This window comes from Rhinolophus hipposideros (genome assembly GCF_964194185.1).
Source record: "Rhinolophus hipposideros genome assembly, chromosome: 15".
In the NCBI taxonomy this organism is placed as follows: domain Eukaryota; kingdom Metazoa; phylum Chordata; class Mammalia; order Chiroptera; family Rhinolophidae; genus Rhinolophus; species Rhinolophus hipposideros.
Window position 1 is genome coordinate 43,017,549 of NC_138061.1, and position 22,695 is coordinate 43,040,243.

The 22,695-nt window shown below is 35.5% G+C and overlaps 1 protein-coding gene across 15 annotated transcripts in view; it reads right to left on the bottom strand.

The window, feature by feature from the left end:
• Window positions 1-6,297: 6,297 nt before the first annotated feature.
• The window catches only part of JMJD1C (jumonji domain containing 1C), a 267,004-nt gene continuing 250,606 nt past the window's right edge, over window positions 6,298-22,695 (bottom strand). For all 15 annotated transcript variants that reach the window (XM_081074653.1, XM_081074652.1, XM_081074645.1 and 12 more), the window contains 8 exons: window positions 22,095-22,263; window positions 21,061-21,151; window positions 20,526-20,656; window positions 20,030-20,152; window positions 16,918-17,057; window positions 15,542-15,718; window positions 7,546-7,677; window positions 6,298-7,233 (listed from right to left, as the gene is read on the bottom strand). In XM_081074653.1, coding sequence (XP_080930779.1) covers window positions 7,144-7,233; window positions 7,546-7,677; window positions 15,542-15,718; window positions 16,918-17,057; window positions 20,030-20,152; window positions 20,526-20,656; window positions 21,061-21,151; window positions 22,095-22,263 — 1,053 coding nt within the window. In that variant the 3' untranslated portion in view covers window positions 6,298-7,143. The remainder of the gene's footprint in view (window positions 7,234-7,545; window positions 7,678-15,541; window positions 15,719-16,917; window positions 17,058-20,029; window positions 20,153-20,525; window positions 20,657-21,060; window positions 21,152-22,094; window positions 22,264-22,695) is intronic.

The window sequence follows — 22,695 nt, forward strand, 5'->3', positions numbered from 1 at the left end:
AGGAAACAAGGATTCCAGTGAGTTAGCTTTAAGGTCACCTGAGTCCAGCTGGGCAGGGAGACAGAGGTTAGATAATTAGGGAGTAGGGTAGGAGCGAGGGACTAAAGCTGCAAAGTCCTGCTATTGAGTGCTGTGAAGTCCCAGGGCCTCCATTGCCACCAACAGATCTTTTGTTGACTTTAAATCAAATATTTCCCTCCTTAGGAGGAAATGGCTGTTGGGGGAAGGGGAGACTACTTGAAACAGCTGTTAACCACTGCCACAAAATCCTTTAGTTTTAGGGTTAAAACGAATTTCTATGGACACAACAAAAAGTGGGGTAAGAGGATCATAGACCAGTTTTCGTCCTTAGGTAGTTTTTATTTGTTTAAATACCAACACTGGGTATTGTCGTAAATTCTACAAGGACCTTTGTTTTAGTCTTTAAAGTTGGTTCAATATAGTACTTAAGGCATTTGAGTTTTTGAAGTGCAGGCCCATTAGAAGACTGACAACAAAGTGAATAGGCTCACAAAGACACGGATTTGGACTTGGGCTCAATTTTTCAGCTCAGAAAAACAGAATTGCCTTTCCATGGTTATGCAGTGGTAAAACTATTTGTGGGATTATAAAGCTATTGGAAATATGTAGTTTAAATGTTAGGATAATGTAATAGTTTAAATAAAACAAAAACTTACCAATTTTTATATAATACATGACCTCTGCTCTGTAGTGGAAAAATACATACAGAAGATGTGTGGGAAATCACCAACAGTGGTCAGCTCTGGGTGGGGAAAGTACAGGCACCCCCTTTCACCCCCAATTCTTTATACTTGTTGGTATTTATATATAAAATCAGGAAACAGATAAAACAATAAAACGCCCGAGGTTTTTAAGAATCAGAAAGTTTGAACTTGACTCAATTAGTGGTCACCTGTCTACCTTTTAAATAAACCTTTGTCCCCAAAGTTGTTGACATTAGTGTCTCCTAGCTCACTGAGCCCACAGAACACGTGTTAAACAGCAGGAACAACACTAGCCATATGAGAAAGACTAAATATCTGACTTGAAAAATTCAATAAACTGCTAATGGTTGGAAAGGTGAATGGAATACTTAAAACAAAACGTGGCCTCCTGGCTCAGCGGACACGAAAGCAGACCAATGTCCCATGTAGTTCCTCGGAATTTCCACTGAGCTGGGATGAACAGCAACTTCCCATGACTACAAAATTTTTGGAGTTTGTATGTTTTAGAATGCAAAGCATTTGTCACTTGGCTCAATCTAAATGGGCTTAATTGCTACTTTGATTTCCACTCTAGGAGGGAATGTGAGATGATTGACCAAATCACGTGATAACCAACTCAACAGATGTACCAAATTTTTAATGTCCTAGAATTTCCCCAAAATCCTATGGCTTCATTGGCTTTAAAAAGCTTTGAAGAATCTTACTGTATAGTTCATCTCTAACAGTTGTTTTGAGAATGCAAATTTCTCCCAACATAATATACAGGGAACAATTTAAGCATAATGTGAATTTTGTGTTTTGTTTAAGGGGCAATTTTGCCTGCAAGAAAAACTTGGATCCAGAAAACTGCACCACCTTAACCTTGGTGGTGGTGCTGAGCCACATGCATCCACATCTGGTGTTACAACTTTCTAATTTCAGATAATCCTTCCACTTCCCAACACCTGTCACAAGCTGCAGCTCTTCTGATGCCCACTTCCAAAGCAAACTTACAGCCTTTCTTCTTCAAAGTGCCATATTTATTTGTTGGGTTTAATCTATTTTTTAAACAGTTAACATCTGTAAAAGCATAGTATGCCACATATGGTTACCCATTTACAAACAACTAGAGGACAAAAAGTTAGGTTGGCTAAAATTTCAATTGACTAAGAAAAAGCATCTGAAGCTATTATAGTACTGCTAGATGTTTAATATGAAAATAATTAGTACTGTGATTAAAAAACATGGGTAGACGAGACCACGCTGCCTGGCGTATGACATAGCCTGGAAGTTGTCCTAGATTGGGGTTCGTCTACTTGATGTTCACCTATTATAATGGCATTTATAGAAGCAGCTCCTCCCAACTGCTCTTCTACAACAAAAGTTGACTTACAATTATTTTGTAAGTCACTTATCAAAGTGTGTTGGGTCTCAAATAGCTTACTTGGAGGATTGTATAAATACTGCTGTTTTTCTGAAGCCTTCCCTAACCCCAGGCAACGTGTTTGTATATATTTGTTACATAGTATTTAGTTTGATGGCATAATCCTGAGTGAATATGTTATTTTACCAGAGCCAAACACATAATAGATGTTGAACTGTAAAAAATAGTTCTGTCCTACAGGATGGTCTCATATTGTAAGTCTCGTGCTTTGCAAGCGCCTGTGGTTGGGGGCAGTGATCCCTGTGTGCCCTTTATCAAGAACTCCTTCTACTTACTAAACCTGTATGACCTATCTTGGTCCTAATCCCGACACCCCCCAGCGTTCTGCAATAGCTTCAAAGGACCCGAGTCAGTTACCATTCTCATGCTGGCAGGGGACTTTCCTGGCTCTCCCTGGGAAAGGAGTCAGTCCTCATCTCATTTTGCACTTCTTCATTTCTTTCATGTTCATTGACCCCGCTATCCAAATCTTTTATCATCTGTCAAATCTGGGTTCAAAACACTAGGGAGGAGCAGAGTGTTAGATTTGTCCTCAGAATGTACCTCCTTAAAATGGAGTACCACACATACAACCCACATCCTTGGCATACTTCCACTTACCCCAGGGACAAGTTCTTTCTCGTAGACCAGACACAGAAAGATAGGCAATCCTCCAGCCTTAGTTGCAGCTAGTTCGCTCATTTACAGCGAACTGAGCAGCTGAAGTCAGCTATGAAAATCTCCCTAGTCAAGAAAAGGCACTCACTTTGTATGCAGCCAGGGACCCAGAGCTTCCAATATTGTTGTTTGAAAGTTGCTTGCATTAAGAGTTAGACTGGTTATTTGTGAGCGCTAAAGTGCTTTATATACTACTCAGTTTACTTTATGGTTCCGTATGGTTTCCTGTTCTATATGGTTTCAAGGCAGAATTATCAAGGTTGATCTAATTTATGTATAACTGGGGATTTCACAGCTTTTGTAGTCAAGACAAGTCTGAGTCTGAAACTTGCAGACAGACCTGGTGGCATATAGCTTTGTACCTTGGCCGCTCACTACGCCCCATTTCATCAGAAAGTCAAAAACTGGGAACTTTCCAAAACAGCGAGTGGAGGAGCAGTGGCTGCCCATCCTGCACACATCCACTCACTCCCTCCTGCTCCCTCAGACGGGCGCTGCCTGCTCACTAGCTGTAGAAAATGGTGAAAACAACCACTATATTTTTGGAGAGGGTCAAACCCAATGCCATCCAGAAGAACTGAAAAAAGCTTCAAGGAAACGGGCTTTGAAGTACCACACTAAGAATTCAAATGCAGAATAGTTCAAACAGATTTCTCACGCTGACTGACGCAAATGGAACTATATGGCAGAGAAGAGACAACTGAAAAGGCAGAGCAGGTGGCAGTTTTAGCTACCCCCATGGACAGCTTTGATGTTTTTGGAGAGAAAGGAGAGGTAACAAATGTGCATCAGCTCTCAGTCGCCTTAGATTTCTGTAAGGTGCAATAAGAAAACTAGCTCTGCAAAAGAATTGTGACAAACACAAAGATCAAGGTGGAAGAAAGGGACAGGCGTGTACTGTCCCAACTGCCAAGGTTCTGGAATGCAAATGAGAATTTATCACGGAGGACCTGGAATGGTTCAGCAAAATCAGTCGGTGTGCATGGAGTGCCGGACCATGGGGAACGGATCAGTCTGAAAGACAGATGTAAAAACTGGAAGAATGATAGTTCGATAGATTCTAGAAGTTCATATTACGGCATGAAAGATAGACAATGACACTACACACAATGAAGGCGACCAAGTACCCAGACTGGAGTCAGGAGACACCGGTTTTAGATTAGAAGGACCATGCTGTTTTTACTCGACTGAGATGACCTTTTCATGAACCTACAACTGGGGGAAGCACTGCGTGGCTCCCAAAAGCCAGTATCTACTCTTCAAACCAAATCCTAGTCATCAGCTCTCGTCCAGGTGAGACGGTCAAGCATGGAGGTATGAAGTGTGTGCTAAGCGAAGGCCCGTCCATTTATTGTGGGCCACATGAAAAGGGTCACCTAACCATTGAAGTTAAGGTAGTTTCCTGAGAACAACTCTCTCCTGATCAATTCTTTCCTGTAGAAAACTACCTGAGAGGAAGAAAGTAGACAAGACTGATGAAATGGGCTCGGTAGATCCAAATCAGGAAAGGCAGGGTCATTACAAGGGAGGAGCATATGGCGATGATATCATCCTAGGGTGGGGGTGTGTCAGACCTCTTAGTGGGGCCAGTGAGTAACTCACTGCTGGCATCTTCTACGTATATGTGAATGAGTGAAGGATATAATCGTAACACACCCATTACTTGCTACTGTTCTTATTTTAATATTCAATTACAGTAGTGTTTTGAAAGTTAACTGAAGAATAAATTCAAATATAAATGCTTTGACTTTGACCTGTCTGTATGGCTTCAGTATGCGAAGTAAGTTTAATACCTGTAAAAACTACTTAAAAACGTTTCCCCCTTAGCGTTGATTAGGTCACATTTTATAATTTGAGTTCAGCTGTACACACAGACTAGCTTAGACTGAAATACTAGGTATACGTAGACTTCAGTGTATGAACCTTAACTATTAAGCTATGAAATTAAAATTCTGTCTTTCACTGTCAATAGACAAAGAACTTAATTTGTAGAAAAGTGTTTGTCTGTATCGTTGTATTAAGTGGAATTCACTGTGATGCCTCTGCATTTATTCTAGTGCCTCAATTGTTAGTTGAAATGGCATGCTATATAATTTGCCTGTGGTATCAGTGATAGAAATGATACCCTTCTGAAGAAGGGGTTTATCATAATATGCTGCTTGAGGGCTTGCAGCACTTGTAGAATGGCTTGCATTCCCTTCTGCTGTTCCATTAAAAAGTACACACACACACACACACACACACACACACACACACACACACACACACACACACACACGGAGTCCTGATTACATTTTCCCCTTCTTTTTTGGACCACATGGTGAGAATCATAGTAGTGACTTCTTAAGAGGGTAACTAAGAAGTTACAGTGATGAGACCTTTACAGAAGTAATGTGCTTATAAGATAGGAAGGTGTTTTTTAGTTATGTTACAGGCTTACTTTAAACCACTTAACGTGCTCCAAAGCAACTGTAACATAATGTTGGTAGTATATAGCAAATTATGATTAATAGCGTTAATTGTATGTTTTAAAAGTCTTATGTTCACAATATCAGAATTCAAGCAATTCTTGAAATGTATAAATGTATCCTTAATATACCGATTACAAAGGGGAAAAAAAAGGTCAAAAGCTTACAAAAGAAGGTTCACGTAATCATTTGAACTATTCCTCAGCCCAATTTCTTTTTCTAGCCAAGTACTTGTCATTTATCCCATTATCCCTTGTGCCAGGTGGGGCATTAATGTGAAATGTAATTGTTCACATTCCTGGCTGAACCTTGCCTGGACTGGATGGTGGAAGAGTAGTCTACACAGAAATAAAAGATGATGGACATAAGCAGCAGGATAAAAACTAAACAACACGTAAGGTGACAACTTGGGCTACCACTTTTTTCTTTTAAACTGTGCTTTCCAGATGAGAAGATTGTTCCCTCAATATCCTGCAGGTGTCAGTGGAGGGCTACATATTTCCAGTAAAATTCAAATGGTTATGTGAGGACATGTGAGCCCTAAGCAACGAACTGATAATAGCAGTCACCTAATAAAATCAAGATTCCAAAGTAAAGCAACTTACCGAGGTCACACAGTAAGCAGCAGAGCTCACATTCCGTCCAGGCTGACTTCGGGCTCTTCCGTGCCACCTGCTTCCTCTCTCCACCTTCTCCAACCCCCAACAGTATATTAGCAGCTATCTCTGCTGGGAAAACCACTTATTTGAAATGGTCTGATCACATACTCTCATAATCATGGGTTCTAAAATTCATATACAGGTTCTTTTTTTCAATTAAATGCATTCATAAGTAACAGATACTGCAGTTACCTGTATTTCTTTCTTTAGTTGGGCCATAGGACAAGTAAGCTGAGGCACTTATTTGTGATGACCCATAAATTCTGAAGAAAGCTGAACAAAGTTTACAAAGGTAAAAGACAACGGGAAATGTTCCAGAAAAGAACATAATATCACAAGAAAATGCTGGTGGTCACCTTGATGATGAAGAAGCAAGCCAATTTTTGATAAAGTCCTTTTAATGGAAAATGTAAAACCCCTTTCAACTTCAATGTACAAAGCCATATGTAACACTTGCACTTAACAAATAAAAGCAAGCCAATGTTTTAAAAAAATACATCATTAAATGTATATATGTATATATTTACATAGCATATTAAGTTTAATATTTAGCTTTAAAAGTTCACATAAATTTTACCAAAATGAGACAATTTTAAATAAATTACACCTTTTGAAAATGTTTAATTGTACAGTCAATAGCTTCAACAAAATATTGAAGTGTCTGTATTTAGTATCTACTTTATATACTTTATATTTTACAAATTTTACAATTATTTGGCAGTAATTTTCTGATTATGACATGAATGCTGTGCGATTCAGCAATTTCCCAAATGCAGGCAATAGCTGGTGTTGAGTCCTAATCTCACAGTAACTGTCTCAATGTAGTGAAAAATATCAGTTATTTTAGTAAACTGTACAAGGTCACATTTACACTTGATCAACAATATAGCATAGAATTTTGTAATTTTTTTCCAAAAATAAATACATCATTTTAAATCTGGCATTTTCACAAACATCATATACACTATAATACAAAAACAGCTATGAAGCGCTGCTTTTTGAATGTAGCTTGTTTCAATAACTAACAATGAATCATAGGAGCTGTGACTTAGGCTATCTACTGCTGCGCTGTCAGTAACAAGTAATTACTACAAAGAGAATTTCTTGGCACTGATGGTTTTAGGAAGCTTAAGTCAGTGGACATACATTATCATTGTTCAAGAGTAAGTAATACCATTTCAATGGTCTAAAAACAGTAAACTGAAACACACCTAATTTTCTTCCATATCCTCTGTTTCATCTTCATGTATCTTCAAAGCTCTCACCATTTCCTTGACTGCATGATACAAGATGTTTTTAACCTGGAAGAGATGTTGGTATTTCTAATCACTTTAACTGAAGATAAATTAACAAATGAAAACTGCTATTTTAAAATTTATTTAAATGGAGGAAAGCCAAATTCAAGAATAATAAATATCAAAGTTTAAAAATGTTATCAAACCAAAAGTTAAAATAAGGGCCACTAAAAGTCATACAATTAAATGTGGATTGGTTTTAATCTTTGGTTGTTATCCTAATGTGACAAAACTAGGCAATGACTGTCTAAGCAGTTATACATTTCTGGATATAAAAAGCCTGCGGAATAGGAGCTAGTTAGGAAACTCATCTCTTACCTGTAATTTATCATCATAATTGATTTCTTCCTTCAAAAGTCTCAGTTCCTGTGTTAAATGAAATGACTGTACAAGATGTTCTGGAGACACAAAGTCTTCAGTTACCTGAATACAGCTGTGAAAATTCTGTACCTATCCCCAAAAACAAAACCAGTAAAGTGTAAATTTTAGGAGGTGGGGATAAAGAAAATCAAACCTCTCTATTAATAGTAAACACAAGGGACAATTCATTAGAGAATTTACTTTCTCCAAAATATCAAATGCCTATCAAAGCAGATGACTGAACTTTATGAGTTATATCACTGAAAAGCTTCATGTAATGTGACTTTGGAAATGAAATATTTTTAAATGAAGAAAAGAATTTTTCCAGGAAACCTTCAGAGAGCTGATAATCAGATTCTAAATTACCAATTTTGTCAAGGTGGATTTTATTTGGTGTCACTTAAAAAAAAAAGGTAACTGGAAAGTATCTCTAGGTAATATCCATCTGGATGTCTGTCGTTTCTCCTTTGGCTTTCAGGACTTTGGTCATTGCACTGTTAACTTTTACACCAGAGAGTAAAGAAAAGAACATGAAACTTAAGTTTGATTATCTGTAAGGAAATGGGATGAAAACTATAGTTCCAGACAGATCTACTCACTGCAAGAGTTTTAGAATTATCCCAGGATTTTATTTGTGCCTTTCTTTCAAATTAACCAAATAAAGATATCCTTCAGTCTCCTGTGGGATCAGTACAATTGTTTTTCAACAGTTGTCTCTCCTGACTAAACGGTTTACACAAGAAGCCAGGCAATGTCTTATCTGTTATTTGTTTGGCATGTACAAAATGACTCCACACTTCAATATTTCTTAGAACTGCTTTCTATTAATGATAAGTATGGCAGAGAAAGGACCCAGCTGATCCAATCTGGATTTTGTGATGTTTCTAGGTTGTCTTCCAGTAATATTAAAAGATATCCCAATAATTCCTGGGATATCCCACTAACTCCTGGGAAAGGAGAAATCAGTGAAAACTAAGCACTTAAATATATTGATTTTTAAAAGTATAAAAATAAATTTAATTGGGAGTGAGAAGAGGTATCGAGATAGTTAAGTGGGGAACAGAGACTGTTAAAAAATCTAATTTATGACAGAGTAATGATTCCCAAGGGGATGGAATTTCTCCTCTGGGCATCACGACTACGCGAACAGCTGCTGAAGTCTGCAGTTTTTACCTCTAGCACCATGCCTCTAATGATAACTCTATAGCATATATATTTATAATACATATACATATAAATGAAACATTTTCTTCCTTTTTAATCATTAGGTTGTTGGTTCCTCTAGAAGATGAACATACCATGTTTCCCCAAAAGTAAGACCTAACCGGAAAATAAGCCCTAACATGATTTTTCAGGATGCTTGTAATATAAAATAAGCCCTACTGTATTTCCCCGAAAATAAGACTGGGTCTTATATTAATTTTTCCTTCCAAAGATGCATTAGGGCTTATTTTATATTACGAGCATCCTTAAAAATCATGCTAGTGCTTATTTTCTGGTTAGGTCTTAGTTTCAGGGACACAAGGTAGTGGATGCTTCATATTTTCAGCATTGCTGTGGTTTCACTGGCTCTTCATTATGTGTCTGTGCAACACATGCTCTATTTAACAGAGCAGGAAACTATGGAGGAGAGATTCAGTGCCTATTCCAAGATAAATCAGCCACCGAATGGCAAGTCAACAGGAACCCAGCTCCTATGATACGCACTGTTTAACAGATTCTTTGGAGTCCTACATTAACTCCACTATACCAACAGTCTCCAAATGCCCTGTTCTCTTTGTCTGTCACTTACCTGAACATGCTGTGGGGATTAAGTCCTTCAAAAATTCCAGCATGTACCTTTCAGCACATCTAGCTCTACTGTTTTTATAATTTCTCTTCATTGGTATTATAATTTTGTTTACACATCATTATTCCTGGTTCCCTTTAGCTCTGTGAGCATATTTAAGACAGCTGACTTAAAGGCTATGTCTAGTAAATCCAGTATTTCAGCTCCCTTAGGACAGTTTGTTGACTTATTTTTTTCCATATGAACGGGCCATACATTCCTGTTTCTGTGTATGTTTGAAAATTGCACATCTGAACATTATAATGTGGTCACTGGAAATCTGATTCTCCCCCGCCTCAGGGTTTGCTGCTGTTGATTGTTGAGGGTTGCAGCCATCCATTTGTTTTGCGACTTTTCCAAACTATTTTTGCAAAGACTATTCCTTTGTTGGGTGTGATCACTGAAGTCTCTGTTCTCTCAGTGGTCAGCCAGTGACCTGCCAGAAATCTCCTTAAACACCAAAAATCAGCTGCCCTTTTCTTTATAAAGCAGTCCCCTGGTTGATGTAAACACTGGATTAGATTTCAGAGTTCTGGAAAAGTTGATTCTGTCAGTCTTTGCCAGTTTATGGTTGTTTAACAATCACTTTTAGAACAGTGACTTTCACTAGTGCTTCCATGATGTTTTTATGTTTACTACTGACCTCAACCTGGTTTCTTTTGCTTAACGTCTTAAGGGTTAGTTTGAAGGGGCAAGATTCAGTTCTAACATGGAACACATTTGAACTTCCCATTCCTCTTACCCATTTCTTTGGCCATCTTGGAGTCAATTTACATTTCCCTTCCTTAACAGACTTATTCATACTTGCCTTAAAGGATGAGTTGTAATCAGAAATAGGTATGTTAAACAAAATATAACTCCTTTCTGTTCTTAGTAGGAAAGTTATTATCTTGACACTATGATTGCCATACACACAGCCACTTGTGAGAACTTAGAATGGAAAAATTTTGCCAAAGTCCTTTTAGTCTTATGAATGCAGAGAATTTACAACTTTATTATAAACTCAAACACAATCAATTAAGCTAATAGTTAAGGGCAAATTCATCACTAAAGATTTTATGTTAATTGAAAAATTGTTGCTGTTTAAAATACATGCTACTCTAAACCTGAGGATGCTAGAGATGAGACAAAATAAATCCTGGAAATCCTGAAGGTCAGGGTCCACCTGCTCTTTGGGATATACAGGGGTTTCACAGACTGTTTTCCAACAGAAGATTTTTAAACCTGCAATTCTACAGTAGTTATTAAAATATGAGAAGAAGGCTGTGGCCATGATACTTTCCCTCAGATTTCCTAAGATATGCATCTAAACACCCCTAGACAGACGAAACTGTCCCTGTTCCCTAGGCTTGGCTTCTCAAAGTGCTCACTGCTGACAAACCAAGGGACAGAATGTTGCTTCTTTCCTAGCACTTCTGGTCCCTGTCACAAAGTATCATTTGGTTGAAACAGTGTTTTGGTAGGTGTCCTGGGTTTTCAAGGGCTTCCTGTTTGTGTGGTTATCAAAGCATGGCCCTGGGCAATAACATCAGCTTCACCTGGGAACTTCTTAGAAATGTAAAATTTCAGATCCCTCTTCAGAACTGTTAAGAAAATAGAACTCTTCTGTTCACAGTAGGAAGGTTATTATCTTGACACTGTGATCGCCATGTGAATCAGAAATTCTGGGGATGGGGGTCCAGCAATCCGTGTTTTATGAAGCCCTCCAGGAAATTCTGATGTATGCTAAAGCATGAGAAGTACTGATTTAGGGTATGGGATTATTTTAAGGGCAATCCCCTGTAGTCTATTGGAAATGTTGAAGCCATCAATGAAAAGTTTTCCGGACCTCTCAGGACTAAATAAACTGTGAATAATGATGCACCTCAAATGAAAGTCAATATGGTGAACAGAGTTCTTCCTTTTAATTCTCTCTCCAAATCACATTACCACTACTAGCTGAGTCATGGACAAAACTCTTTCAACAGGAGAAACAGCTGCTGTCATCATCACACCACGTAAGGGAAAGAAGGTAGAAATCCTTATTCTTATAGCTGGCAGTTCTATGCCAAAATATGCAGAAGGTTTTGTCCTGAATACTCATCAATTTAGTGGCAGTGCTCAGAATAGAATTCGTCAGTCTAGATCATACATGTTCCTTCAGTCTATTTAAATATAACATCCTTTATCACAGATGAAATTCGCTCTCTATAATCTAAATGAAATTTCTACGTATCTCAAAACATGTTTTCCTGTGTACTTATGTGTATAGTCACAACTGGAAGTTAGAGTCCAACCTAAGTAAACTTTCTTAAGTAGCCAGAGAAGACATACAGGAAGAGGCCAAAAATTACACCTTTGTACAAAGAGCACTTGTATATAAATTATGAAAAGTCGTAATTTTGTTTTCATCTGTACTTCTACAAAAAAAATGCTGTATATGGGAACATATTTTTAGGCTTTCAGGCTTCACAAATATTTAAGTGCCTTATTCTAGGAATGGGAGAGAGCAATGAAAAGAAAAACCCCTGTACTTCTAATGAAGCTTACATTCCAATTGGGGGTGGGAGGTGACATAATAAACAAAGTTAAATTATGAAGCATGTTAGAAGATAATAAGTGCAATGAAGCAAAATATGGTAGGGATGATAGGGAGCTGGGTGACACAATTTGCAGTCTTAAACTAGGGTGAAGACATCACTGAGGTGATATTTGAGCTAAGACGTAAAGAATGTGAAGAAGCAAGTCTTACAGGTATCTTAGAGGAAAAAGAATTCCAGGCAAAAAGATTAGAGGGTGGAACTCACTGGTGTATGTGAAAACCACAATGAGGGCAAGGCAGCAAGAGAGAAGTAAGGAAGAGAGAAATGGAAGAGGAAGGCAGTGTGGATGTGTGTGTGCGAGCGTGTGCAGATAGGATATTAGTCCAGATTGTTTAGGGTCGGTCTTGTGAGGCTTTGAGCAGAGTGACATGTGAACTAAACTTTTTAACAGAATCACTTTGCCTACAACTGAGAAAACATGGCTCTTCTCTCTCTCCCCACCCCAAGAAAGTAGAAACAGCAGAGACAGGTATACACATGGAATTGTTCTGTGGAACAGTAGTTGCATATACAGGAAAAGCACTGGGGGCAAAGGTGAGAAAAAGACTGAGTTTTCACTGTGAACCGTTTTGTATGGTTTGAATTTTTAAAAATCATATGAATATATTACATTTTCAAAAGAAAAATATTTAAAAGCAGTCTGTTCAACAAACTGTACTGACACAACTAAATGTCCATATGCAAAAAACTGAAACCTTTGATCAACACATTACACTATACACAATAGTTAATTGAAAATGGACCACAGACCTAAATGAAAGAAAAACTATAAAACTTCTAGAAGAAAATGTAAGAGAAAAATCTTTGTGATCTTGGGCCAGACAAAAAAATTTACAGATACAACAATAAAAGAATGATACATAAAGAAAACACTGATTAATGAACTTCATGAAAAATTTAAAACTTCTGCTGTTTGGAAGAAACCATTAAAATGGAGGGACAAGCTACAGATTGGGAGAATATATTTGCAAAGCACAAAACAGATAGAGGGCTTATAAGCAGAGGAGATAAATCACACAAAACTCAGTAAGAAAAAAGAAAATCCAACTACAAAAAAAAGACAAAATATTTGAACACACATTTACTAATAAAACAGATATGCAGATGGCAAATAAGCATGCAAAGATGCTTAACATACTTAGTTATGAAAATGTAAATTAAAATCACAATGAGATACCAATGCACACTTACTCAAATGCTTAAAAACAAACTGACACTAAGTAGAGGAAATATAACTCACATATACTGACTGCTTCGGAGAATGGCCAAAAGTTAATCATACATTTATCATATGAGAAGGCAATCTTAGTCAACTCGGTATTTACCCAACTGAAATGAAAACCTGTATGTGAATGTTTACTGTGGCCTGCTTTATTATCTTCCTAAACTGGAAATAGCCCAAATGTTCAACTGGTGGATTGATAACGAAAACTGTGGTATGTTTATGTAATGAACAACTACCCAGCAATAAAAAGGAAACAACTACTAATACACAAAACAACACAGAATAAGAAAAGCCAGACTCAAAGGCTACATATTGTATGATTCCAAAATATGACATTCTTATAAAGGCAGAATTATGGAGACAGAAAACAGATTAAGTGGTTGTAGGAATATCAGGTGGGAGGAAAGCTTGACTAAACAAGGGCAGAAGGGAATTTCTTGGAGTCATGGAAGTGTTCTATATAATAATTGTGTTGTTACCTAACTACCTATTTGTCAAAACTTACACAGCTATACACTAAAAGGGTATATTTTACTATGTGCAAATTATACATTAAAAAAAACCCTGTACTATCCAGTTCAACACTAAGAAAAAGGATATTGGATTAAGTTAAACATGAAAGAATTTTCAAGGAAACTTGTGTTATCAAAGAATTATTCCTATTTACAAAAAGATTTTACTGTACTGTTCTCTTAAATAGGCTACTTCTTTGAGGGCATGTCACATTTGGACATAGCTTAATTGTTTTCTGATTAAGAGGCTACAAGGCAAAAAAAAAACTAGTATGTGGGGATGAATCCCAATTAAACTTGAATCATAAATGATCTAACGTTTTTGATGATCATGTAAGTCCAGGGGAAAATAAAACAATTTAACATAAATAATGCATTAATTTTTTAAAACATTTTTTTCTCCAGGAAGTTATTATAGAGAAAGTTGTATGTATTTAACAATTTAAAAATAAAACAATTTAACATAAATAATGCATTAATTTTTTAAAACATTTTTTTCTCCAGGAAGTTATTATAGAGAAAGTTGTATGTATTTATTGTGTTTATATTTTGCTATTATAAATGGTATTTGAGATCTAAGAAAGATAAATCTAACCCTGAACTTGGTATCTTAAAAACTAAGCAACTATTATCATTTAAGGAATACTTACACTATTTTAATACTGTCACAAATGCTAAACAGGCAGTATATTAAAAATAAATATTTAATATATTTATTGATATATTTCTTAATATATATTAATAAACATCAATATATTAATCCATATATTATAAATGAATTTATATATTATAAATACATTATTAATATATTTATTAATACATAATATATTGATATATAATAATATATATATATTTCCCATATATATAATATCGGAAACTTTCCATGGTAAAACTATATACATCAGATATATCTCAATTACCAACTCTGATGTACACTAGCTTTTGGGGTTCTTAAGTTTCCTTTCCATACTTTGTTACTATGAGGGCTAAAATCGTCTGTGATAGGTAGCTCCAGTCTACTTATTAGGAATCCATTGTATGCTTTTAACCCAGTCCTCCATTCTGTTCCAGGTGCCACACAGTCAAGCCACAGAGATAAAGATTAGGTTTTTACTTTAGTTTTTAAGTTTAGTAGATCAATAGCATCAAAAATCACGTACCATCTTTCTTTGGACATGTTACTACTATGTTAGCAAACTAAAGAGAGGCAGGAGGTATATACTGAAGGCCCAAATTCTGGAATGGTCTAGCCAATTAATTCATTCTACTCCTACTTGGTACCTTAGAAGATATCTCTCCCATTGTTAAGTCTCAACTATTGAGAATTGAATATATAGTACAGTAAATCCTCCCTTAACATAATGTGAGGTTCTGCGACTTTAAGTGAAACCGCTTATAATGAAACCAATTTTTCCATACGCTAATTTTTCCATACGCTAATTTTTGCTTGATATAAGCAAAAATTAAACTGCTGCAGCATAATGAAATGTTATTCAAATATCTGCTGTACCTCCCCACCCAAAAAAAAAAATCTTAAAAATTAGATTTAAATCCACTAAATCAGAGACGATACAAGAATGGATATGTGGCTGATGTTTAAACTATTTAAAGCTTTCAAAGCATTTAGTTATGTCAGATCTTTTCAAACACTGAAAAGCTATTTCAGTGATTTCTTAATAAAAAGCACACTGATGCAGGGCATCTTATGTTTACTTTCATTTATACCTGTACTCAGAACAATTTTTTTAAAAATGTTCAAACCTCGTCCTTTCAGTAACAGGTGTGTTTGAAACAAACTTTTGTATACCTGATGAAGTGCTCCTGCTGGTAAGACAATGGCATCACCAAGGAACTGAATAAGTGTGCAGGTTCTGACTCCATATTCCTCAAGCAGTCTTTGGCGGAGCTTTTTGTTCACATACCAACTTTGGTCACGTATTGGATCATGTTCTGGTAGAACTTCAAGGCCCTGTTCTTTTGAAATCTGAAATATGAATTAAAATTAAAACACACCACTATTTAAATAAGGGAAATGGTAAATCCTGTTCAGTTAAATGTCAATTTTATTTACAGTAACAGTTTTTTGTTCTTTAATTTAAAGAAAATAATATTCTACAATTTGAAAAGTCAAAAGGATATTAAAACAATATTGCATACTGATACGCTGTTAATAAAGTGAATCATACTCCCTGCTCATCTCTTCCTTCCACTATGAAGTTTACATCCATTTGGTTTCTTCTTAACAATTGTTTTAAGAGTCTAACACAGAGATGAGGCAACGCTTCGTTTAATAGCTTTGCCCCAAAGTCAACCCATTCACGTGAAAACTTCACAAACATTTCTTGATCCTGCTCTTTTTTTGAGCTAAGTACAAAGACAAATACCTTTATACTGCTAACCTTCTAACCCTTGATAAATCAATTTCAAGGGATCCTTTATTAACCAGTGAATAATGTGGTTTAAAAAGCATAACTTATAACATTTTAAATTAAAATACTAGTAGGTACTATAGGATAAGACAGTAGGTACAGGATTATAGCCCCTTCGCACTGACCAGAGACAAACTTTAAGTCCCTTAAGAAAGATGACGTACAATAAAAGCAGCAATGATGGTCCCTTAAAAGAAATCTTTGTAATTACAAAATTGAGGAAATATTTGATCAAAGGGCTTGAACCAATTATATTTCAGATTAATGTGTCACTTTCATTTAGAGTATCTTAACTAAATTAAAGGCACAATTACTCAAAATTTTAGTTTATTCATGTAAGTATCACAAAGCAATCAGATGTGATAGAGTAGAATTATTCCCTAGGTCAATAGCAAAAAATATCAAATTAAAAAAAAAGATCCTACATTCTTTAGATGTTTCCATGATACATTAGTTTTTCTATCCTGCAGTTCCTAATCACTACTTTTCACCAAGGGTAACATCTGATTCATCAATAGATTAGTTCTTGACTATGAAGGAAATGGAAGAGCATTAGCAACTGAGAAGAAATGACCCTCAACATGAAATCGGCCTTTTCTGAGCAAGAGAAAGGAGCATTTTACTTTCTATGACAACAACAACAAAACCCCTTCTCCTTTGAAGTAAAATTATTCTTATATTGCTGAACACAAAATGAAGTTAAAATTAAAAATTAGTGAGTCAAGAGAGAAACTATTTGCAACCTGAATTATACCTTTTGAAGAAATTCCCTGATCTTGTCAATGTCTTTCCCAGCATAAATATGCCACAGAGCACCAGGAATTTCACTTGAGTCCTTCAATCGTTTTCTCAAAATGTCATCTAAATCTTCTTCCTCAAATTTCTTGAGGATTCCTGCAAAAAAAGAGTGTATTTTCAAATTAGTCACTAAAGACTACAAGCAAAAAGCCAAGTCTCTTAAAACTGATCTATCAGAGGTACTAGATCGGAATTCTTAAAGAGGAGATAAACCCAGAGATACTTCAGGTACTGGAGCTACAGGAGCAGAGAACATTAACCCTGTGTAACGGGACAGAGTGCCTTTCTCAGTTCATTTGTTTTTTTTTGCAAACCACAGAACAGATTAAAAATTCAACGGCTTTTACTCAAACTTAACCAACTTTCTTCCTGTCTCAAGGGAGTGGTTATAACAATAATTTATACTCACACAGCGTTTCGTAAGTTACTAAGGACTTTCATGACTACTATTAATTAGGTGGCCTCTGTAACTACTTAGTAAGGTAGGTATGGATCACAACTTCTATTTTATATCTGAGCAAATAATGTTCATGAGGTAAAGGGATTTGTTCATTACCATGACTAATGAAAGGTAGAGCACAGTGTCCAACTCTTGGAAGATCTCATACATTACTATTGGTTAATCTGTAATTAAATGCATTTGCTATGGATGAGTAAATATCAGGTCATTCTTCTAAAATGTTGACAAACTGAAAACTGCGTACGCACACACGTACAGAAAAAATTTTAACTGTGGTTATTTCTGAGAAAAATATAGGAAGGTCTTTTTCAAATTCCTGATTTCACTACAGTGAACATTTTTATTTTATTTATTTTTTTTTTACAGTGAACATTTTAAAGAAATGTTCTTTTAAGAGAAAAACAATAATTGTCTATTACAATGAATACATCAGCTGTTTCCTAATTTGTGACAGTGAAAGTTTTTTTATCTTTAAAACTGGCTGCAGATATTTAACTCAAACATTCATTAAGTGTTTACAATGTGCCAGAAACTGTCCTAGAATGTTGGGGATTAAAGAACATAACCCAGTTAAGACCTCAGAATAAAAGAAGGTATTAATAAACATAGGCAAAAAGAATATCTCATAGTAAGCAGAATCATAGTACTAAGGTACACAAAGGCTGGTTCAGTTCTCCAATGTTATCTGTGTAGTCTATGTTTAAAATGCTCTCTTTAAAAACGAGAGCTGATAGCTTTAAAATGTGTTTTCTTGACAAAATTTAATTTGGCAACCTTAGATAAGTTTTCCCACTTTTTTCTTTAAATTTTACTGCTCTATAAATTAAAAAAGGGGGGGAAGAGGGATACATCATAAGGAAGATAGTTTATTTTCTGAATGAAGACCTCTAGGGGGAGATGACAATCTGAGTTATACTTTGAAGGATGAACACAGAAATTAGGAAGGAGGTAAGAGAGCCATTGTAGGTAGAGGAAAAAGCATGTACTTTAAGTAGGTCAGTGTTCATAGCATTATTATAACCCTAAAACATTTGCTTTTTGGTGACTATCTATAAAAACTGCCAAAAGCTTTAGATAATGAAAGATAGCCAAAGAATTAAAATGTTAATGAATGTTTTCTCCTAAGACCAAATATTATGCTACAAATGAGAGACAGGAAGTGTGCAGGAACAAAAATGAGTAGGAAAAGGCAAGTTCCAGCATTTAAGGACACGAAAAAACAGTAGAGAAAAGCAGGTGTAACATCTGTATTGTAGACTAAGTGCTGTAAGGGATGATTAGAACAAGGTACAAAACAGATAATTAACCCTGCGGCATCACAGGCTTTGAAAGGATAAGAAATCTCAACCACAGGTCATACATTTCTGTGCTAGACCTGGGACAACTCAAGTGTACTGGACTCTTAAATCCTTGGGAGTGGGATAGACAGTTTTTAATCTATTATAATCAAGAGTGTCAATTAAGGGAGCTGAGAAACAATATAAAAATGAGTTTCTATAGTTTTGGGGGGAATTTAGGTTGGGTATTATAGAAGCTGTCAAACATACAGAGAAGTTAAGTGAATGCTGTAATGAACGCCCACGTCCTCAGCACCTAGCCATTAAGCTGTAGATACATTCTGGGCTCCAGATACAGAATCTGTGATCTACGTGATGGTTGGAAATCATACACAGAATTTCACAGAAGTACATGTAAACTAGAAAAGGTAGAAAATAAAGTGTGTAACTCTAGGAAAGTCTGTTGTAAAGAACCAGGGAGTAGTGTCACAGAGGCCAAGGCCATTATCTGAAGACAGTAGGGATTAACAGTGCCATTTATTACAGAGGTGGCAAGTAATAAAAGGACCAGAAAAAGAAACACTGAATTATCCAAGCGTGACAGCTATAGCAAAAGAAATTTCAGTGGGGCCACAGGTATGGGGGCCAACCTGCATTTAGCTGAAATGTGAAAAGGAGGTAACAGACACAGCAAAGAATTTGTTATAATAGGATGGTGGCAAAGAAGACATGGTTTGAAGGAGGTTTTCTTTTGAAAAAGAAGGAACAGTCTATCGTCTGCTGCTATGCTGAAGAAAAGTAGCCAGCAGAGAAGGAGTATTTAAAGGCCTACGTCTACGAAGAACGGAGTGATAGAGGGAACAAGGTTTCAGTAAGGAATCCAGAGGATGGAATATAAAACTTATATACTCGACAGAAAGTTATTTCTAATTAAAATAAAAAGCCCGTCTCTTCCTGATGCTGGAAGAAAAAAAAGGAGAACACTTTGAGGCATAAACTATGACTTAATCATCTTCAGAGTCCCAGGATCTAATTTCTCTTCTTCAATAAATGTTTATAAGTGAGTTTAACAGTTTATTTTCATTAGTACAATATTTAATGATAGTAAAAGGAGGAAATACTCACTTTTAAAATTAAAATTCCTGTTATATAATAAGACAGGTAAATAAATTAATCACTCAAGTAATAAAGATAAGAATATCCCTATATCCACTGCAATTCTTTTAATATAATCTTTGCTATTAACTTAGAGGCTAACATCCTGGGTAATAATAGTGTGTGGTTATTCAACTACTATTATTCCAAACAACGCTATTTTTATGTTTCTTTACCTGCTTTTGAGAGAATGCCGTTTCCTTTTGCTATGCCAACATAGACCAGAATATTGACAACATCAGAAACTTCAACATGGAGATTTGTTGTTCCTATATCATGATCTTTAGCAGCAACTACACCTGTGTATGAAATAAAATTTTACTTGACAGACTACTTTACATATCTCAAAATCAGTTCTATGAGGAAAATTTAACTGTAATTTGAGTTTTAGTCTCCTTGTTCCAAAACCTGCCATCAAAAGCCACAATCCATGAAATGTTCCACAAAAATCACATTAGTAGAAAATATAAATATTTTGCAAGGAATTAGCAGGTACTTAACTACATATTGGCTATTAATTCCTAAGATACTGCTTGATTTAGAAAAATATTTAAATAGATCATTAAAAGAACAGATTTAGTAGAACCTAAAAATCATTAGACAATTTATCTTTGTACAGAAGTTAAATTTCCCTATAATTCAAAGTCGATAGAAATGTAAATATATACCTACCATAGGCGCTGCATAACCTGGGTCCTAGATCAGGGCGTACAAAAAATCCTGGCAAATGAGAAGCCAAATTGAATTTTCCTTCTGGATTACAATATTCTGGCAATGGCAGGCTTTTTAAAAGATCTTCATATCTGAAAAATAACAACATTAACTTCTTTTGAATAAAGACTTAATTTTTTAGTGCTATCAAATATATAATTTTCAACCTGTTCAAAACAAGACAACTTTTCTTAAAGGCCTTTGACAGGTAACACTTTCCTTGACTTCAAAGTTGAAATGAATGCATAACAAACGGGGAAGCACAAGAATGACACTGAAAATTGTAATACTGCCTCATCGTGGAAAATTAAAAGCACCAAGGGAGGCCCTAAATAGACTTTCCCCTGCTGGGCCTGTTTTTTGTTTTGTTATTTATTTTTAATTGAGAAAGAAAATTCCTAAAAGGTCACACTTTTAATTCCTTATCCTACTTCTAGGGATAATCTCAACTCAACTTCAAAGAGCTGAAAGTCAAAATAAGTTTCAAAAGATATACCTTGATGGCATCATAGTCTTGAAGTCTTCTCCCGAAGGGCAATCTTTCAATTTTAAAACAACTGTTTCTCCACTTTTCATTTTTTGCCGTTCTATAAAGAATGCAGTTAATTACTAAAAAGGTAATCACTTTCTTTTTACTTTTATTAATGTTTGAAGAGGAAGACATATAAAACGAATGCTTGCTTATTGGCTTTTGTTTCTTATGTACTTAGGTATTATTAAGACTTTTATACCTTATATGCATAGGTGTATGTGTAATACTGCAAAAAAAATTCTTTTAAATAGCTCTGCAGTAGTCATTAAAATTAATCTTACATTTTTACTTTTAATTTTCAAAGTATTTAACATCAATTTTATGATTCAATTTTCAAAAGCTTATAGGGTTGCCAAAAGTATTCCCCTTGTGATGTAAGGAAACAGTATAAATGACTCGTTTATGGTTAAAGGAAATTAGGGTGGAGCCAGGACTAGGACCCAGTCTCTTGTTTCCAAGCACAGAGGGTCTCCAACTTATGATGGTTCGATTTAGGATTTTTTCGATGGTGCATAAGCCTATAGGCATTCAACAGAAACAGTACTTCTAATTGTGAATTTTCACCTTTTCCTGGCTAGCTGTGTGGTGCAATACTATTGTGATACTGGGTAGCTGCAGTTCCCAGCTAGCCTCGCCATCACGAGGGTAAACAACAGATAGGGGTACTCTACAGTGTGTTCATGTTCACTGTGTTGTTTTTGCCCAACTGTAGGCTAATGTAAGTGTTCTGAGCACATTTAAAGTAGGCTAAGCTAAAGCTATGATGTTCCGTAGGTTAGGTGAATTAAATGCATTTATGAGACGATTACTTTCAACTTACAATGTGTTTACCAGGCTGCAGCCCCATTGTAATGTGAGGAGCAGCTGTACTTGTTTCTTTTTACTAGGCAACAAAGTCATATAGAAGTTTAAAAGATTAAAAATTTGTTAAGTCATATTTACAATTTATCATTTTGGGGTCTATTTTTAACAAAAAAGTAAATAAAAAAACAACATACTTGAAACTTCTTCAAAACCATCCCAGAATTCCTTAACATTGGCATTTGAAATAATGCTGTCTTTGCAGTTCAGGAGATCAGCCTGGTGGTCTCCAAAATCAAGACTAATTGATTCTGCCTTCCATAAGTTAATGTTCATTTTCTTATGTGCACCAGAAACCACTGCAGGCTTATAAATAAACAGAGAGATAGATGAAAGTTAAAAGGTATATGGACACTGCCAAAATTTGATTTTACACGTACATACAACAAATATGTAACACTTGAAGTTTTGAGACTAATGACAAATTGTGAAAAAAGAGTACATTAAAAACAGCCCCTGACCTGGTAAGATGTTCACAATATATTGTCAAGGAGAAAAGGTGATGAGAGAATGCCATGTAGAGTACATTACCATTTTTGAAAATAAAAAAATGAAAATGTCTAGTAATTTTCAGGAAAGCAGCCTGAAAGGCTATACTAAAAATGTCATGTTTAAATGGTATAAAAGTAAATGGTTGCTTTATTTACAGATTAATTTTCATAGACAGAACATAACCTACTTATATATTGGTATGTATGTAATATATATTTTTTAATAAAAAAGTCCTTGACATTGAAA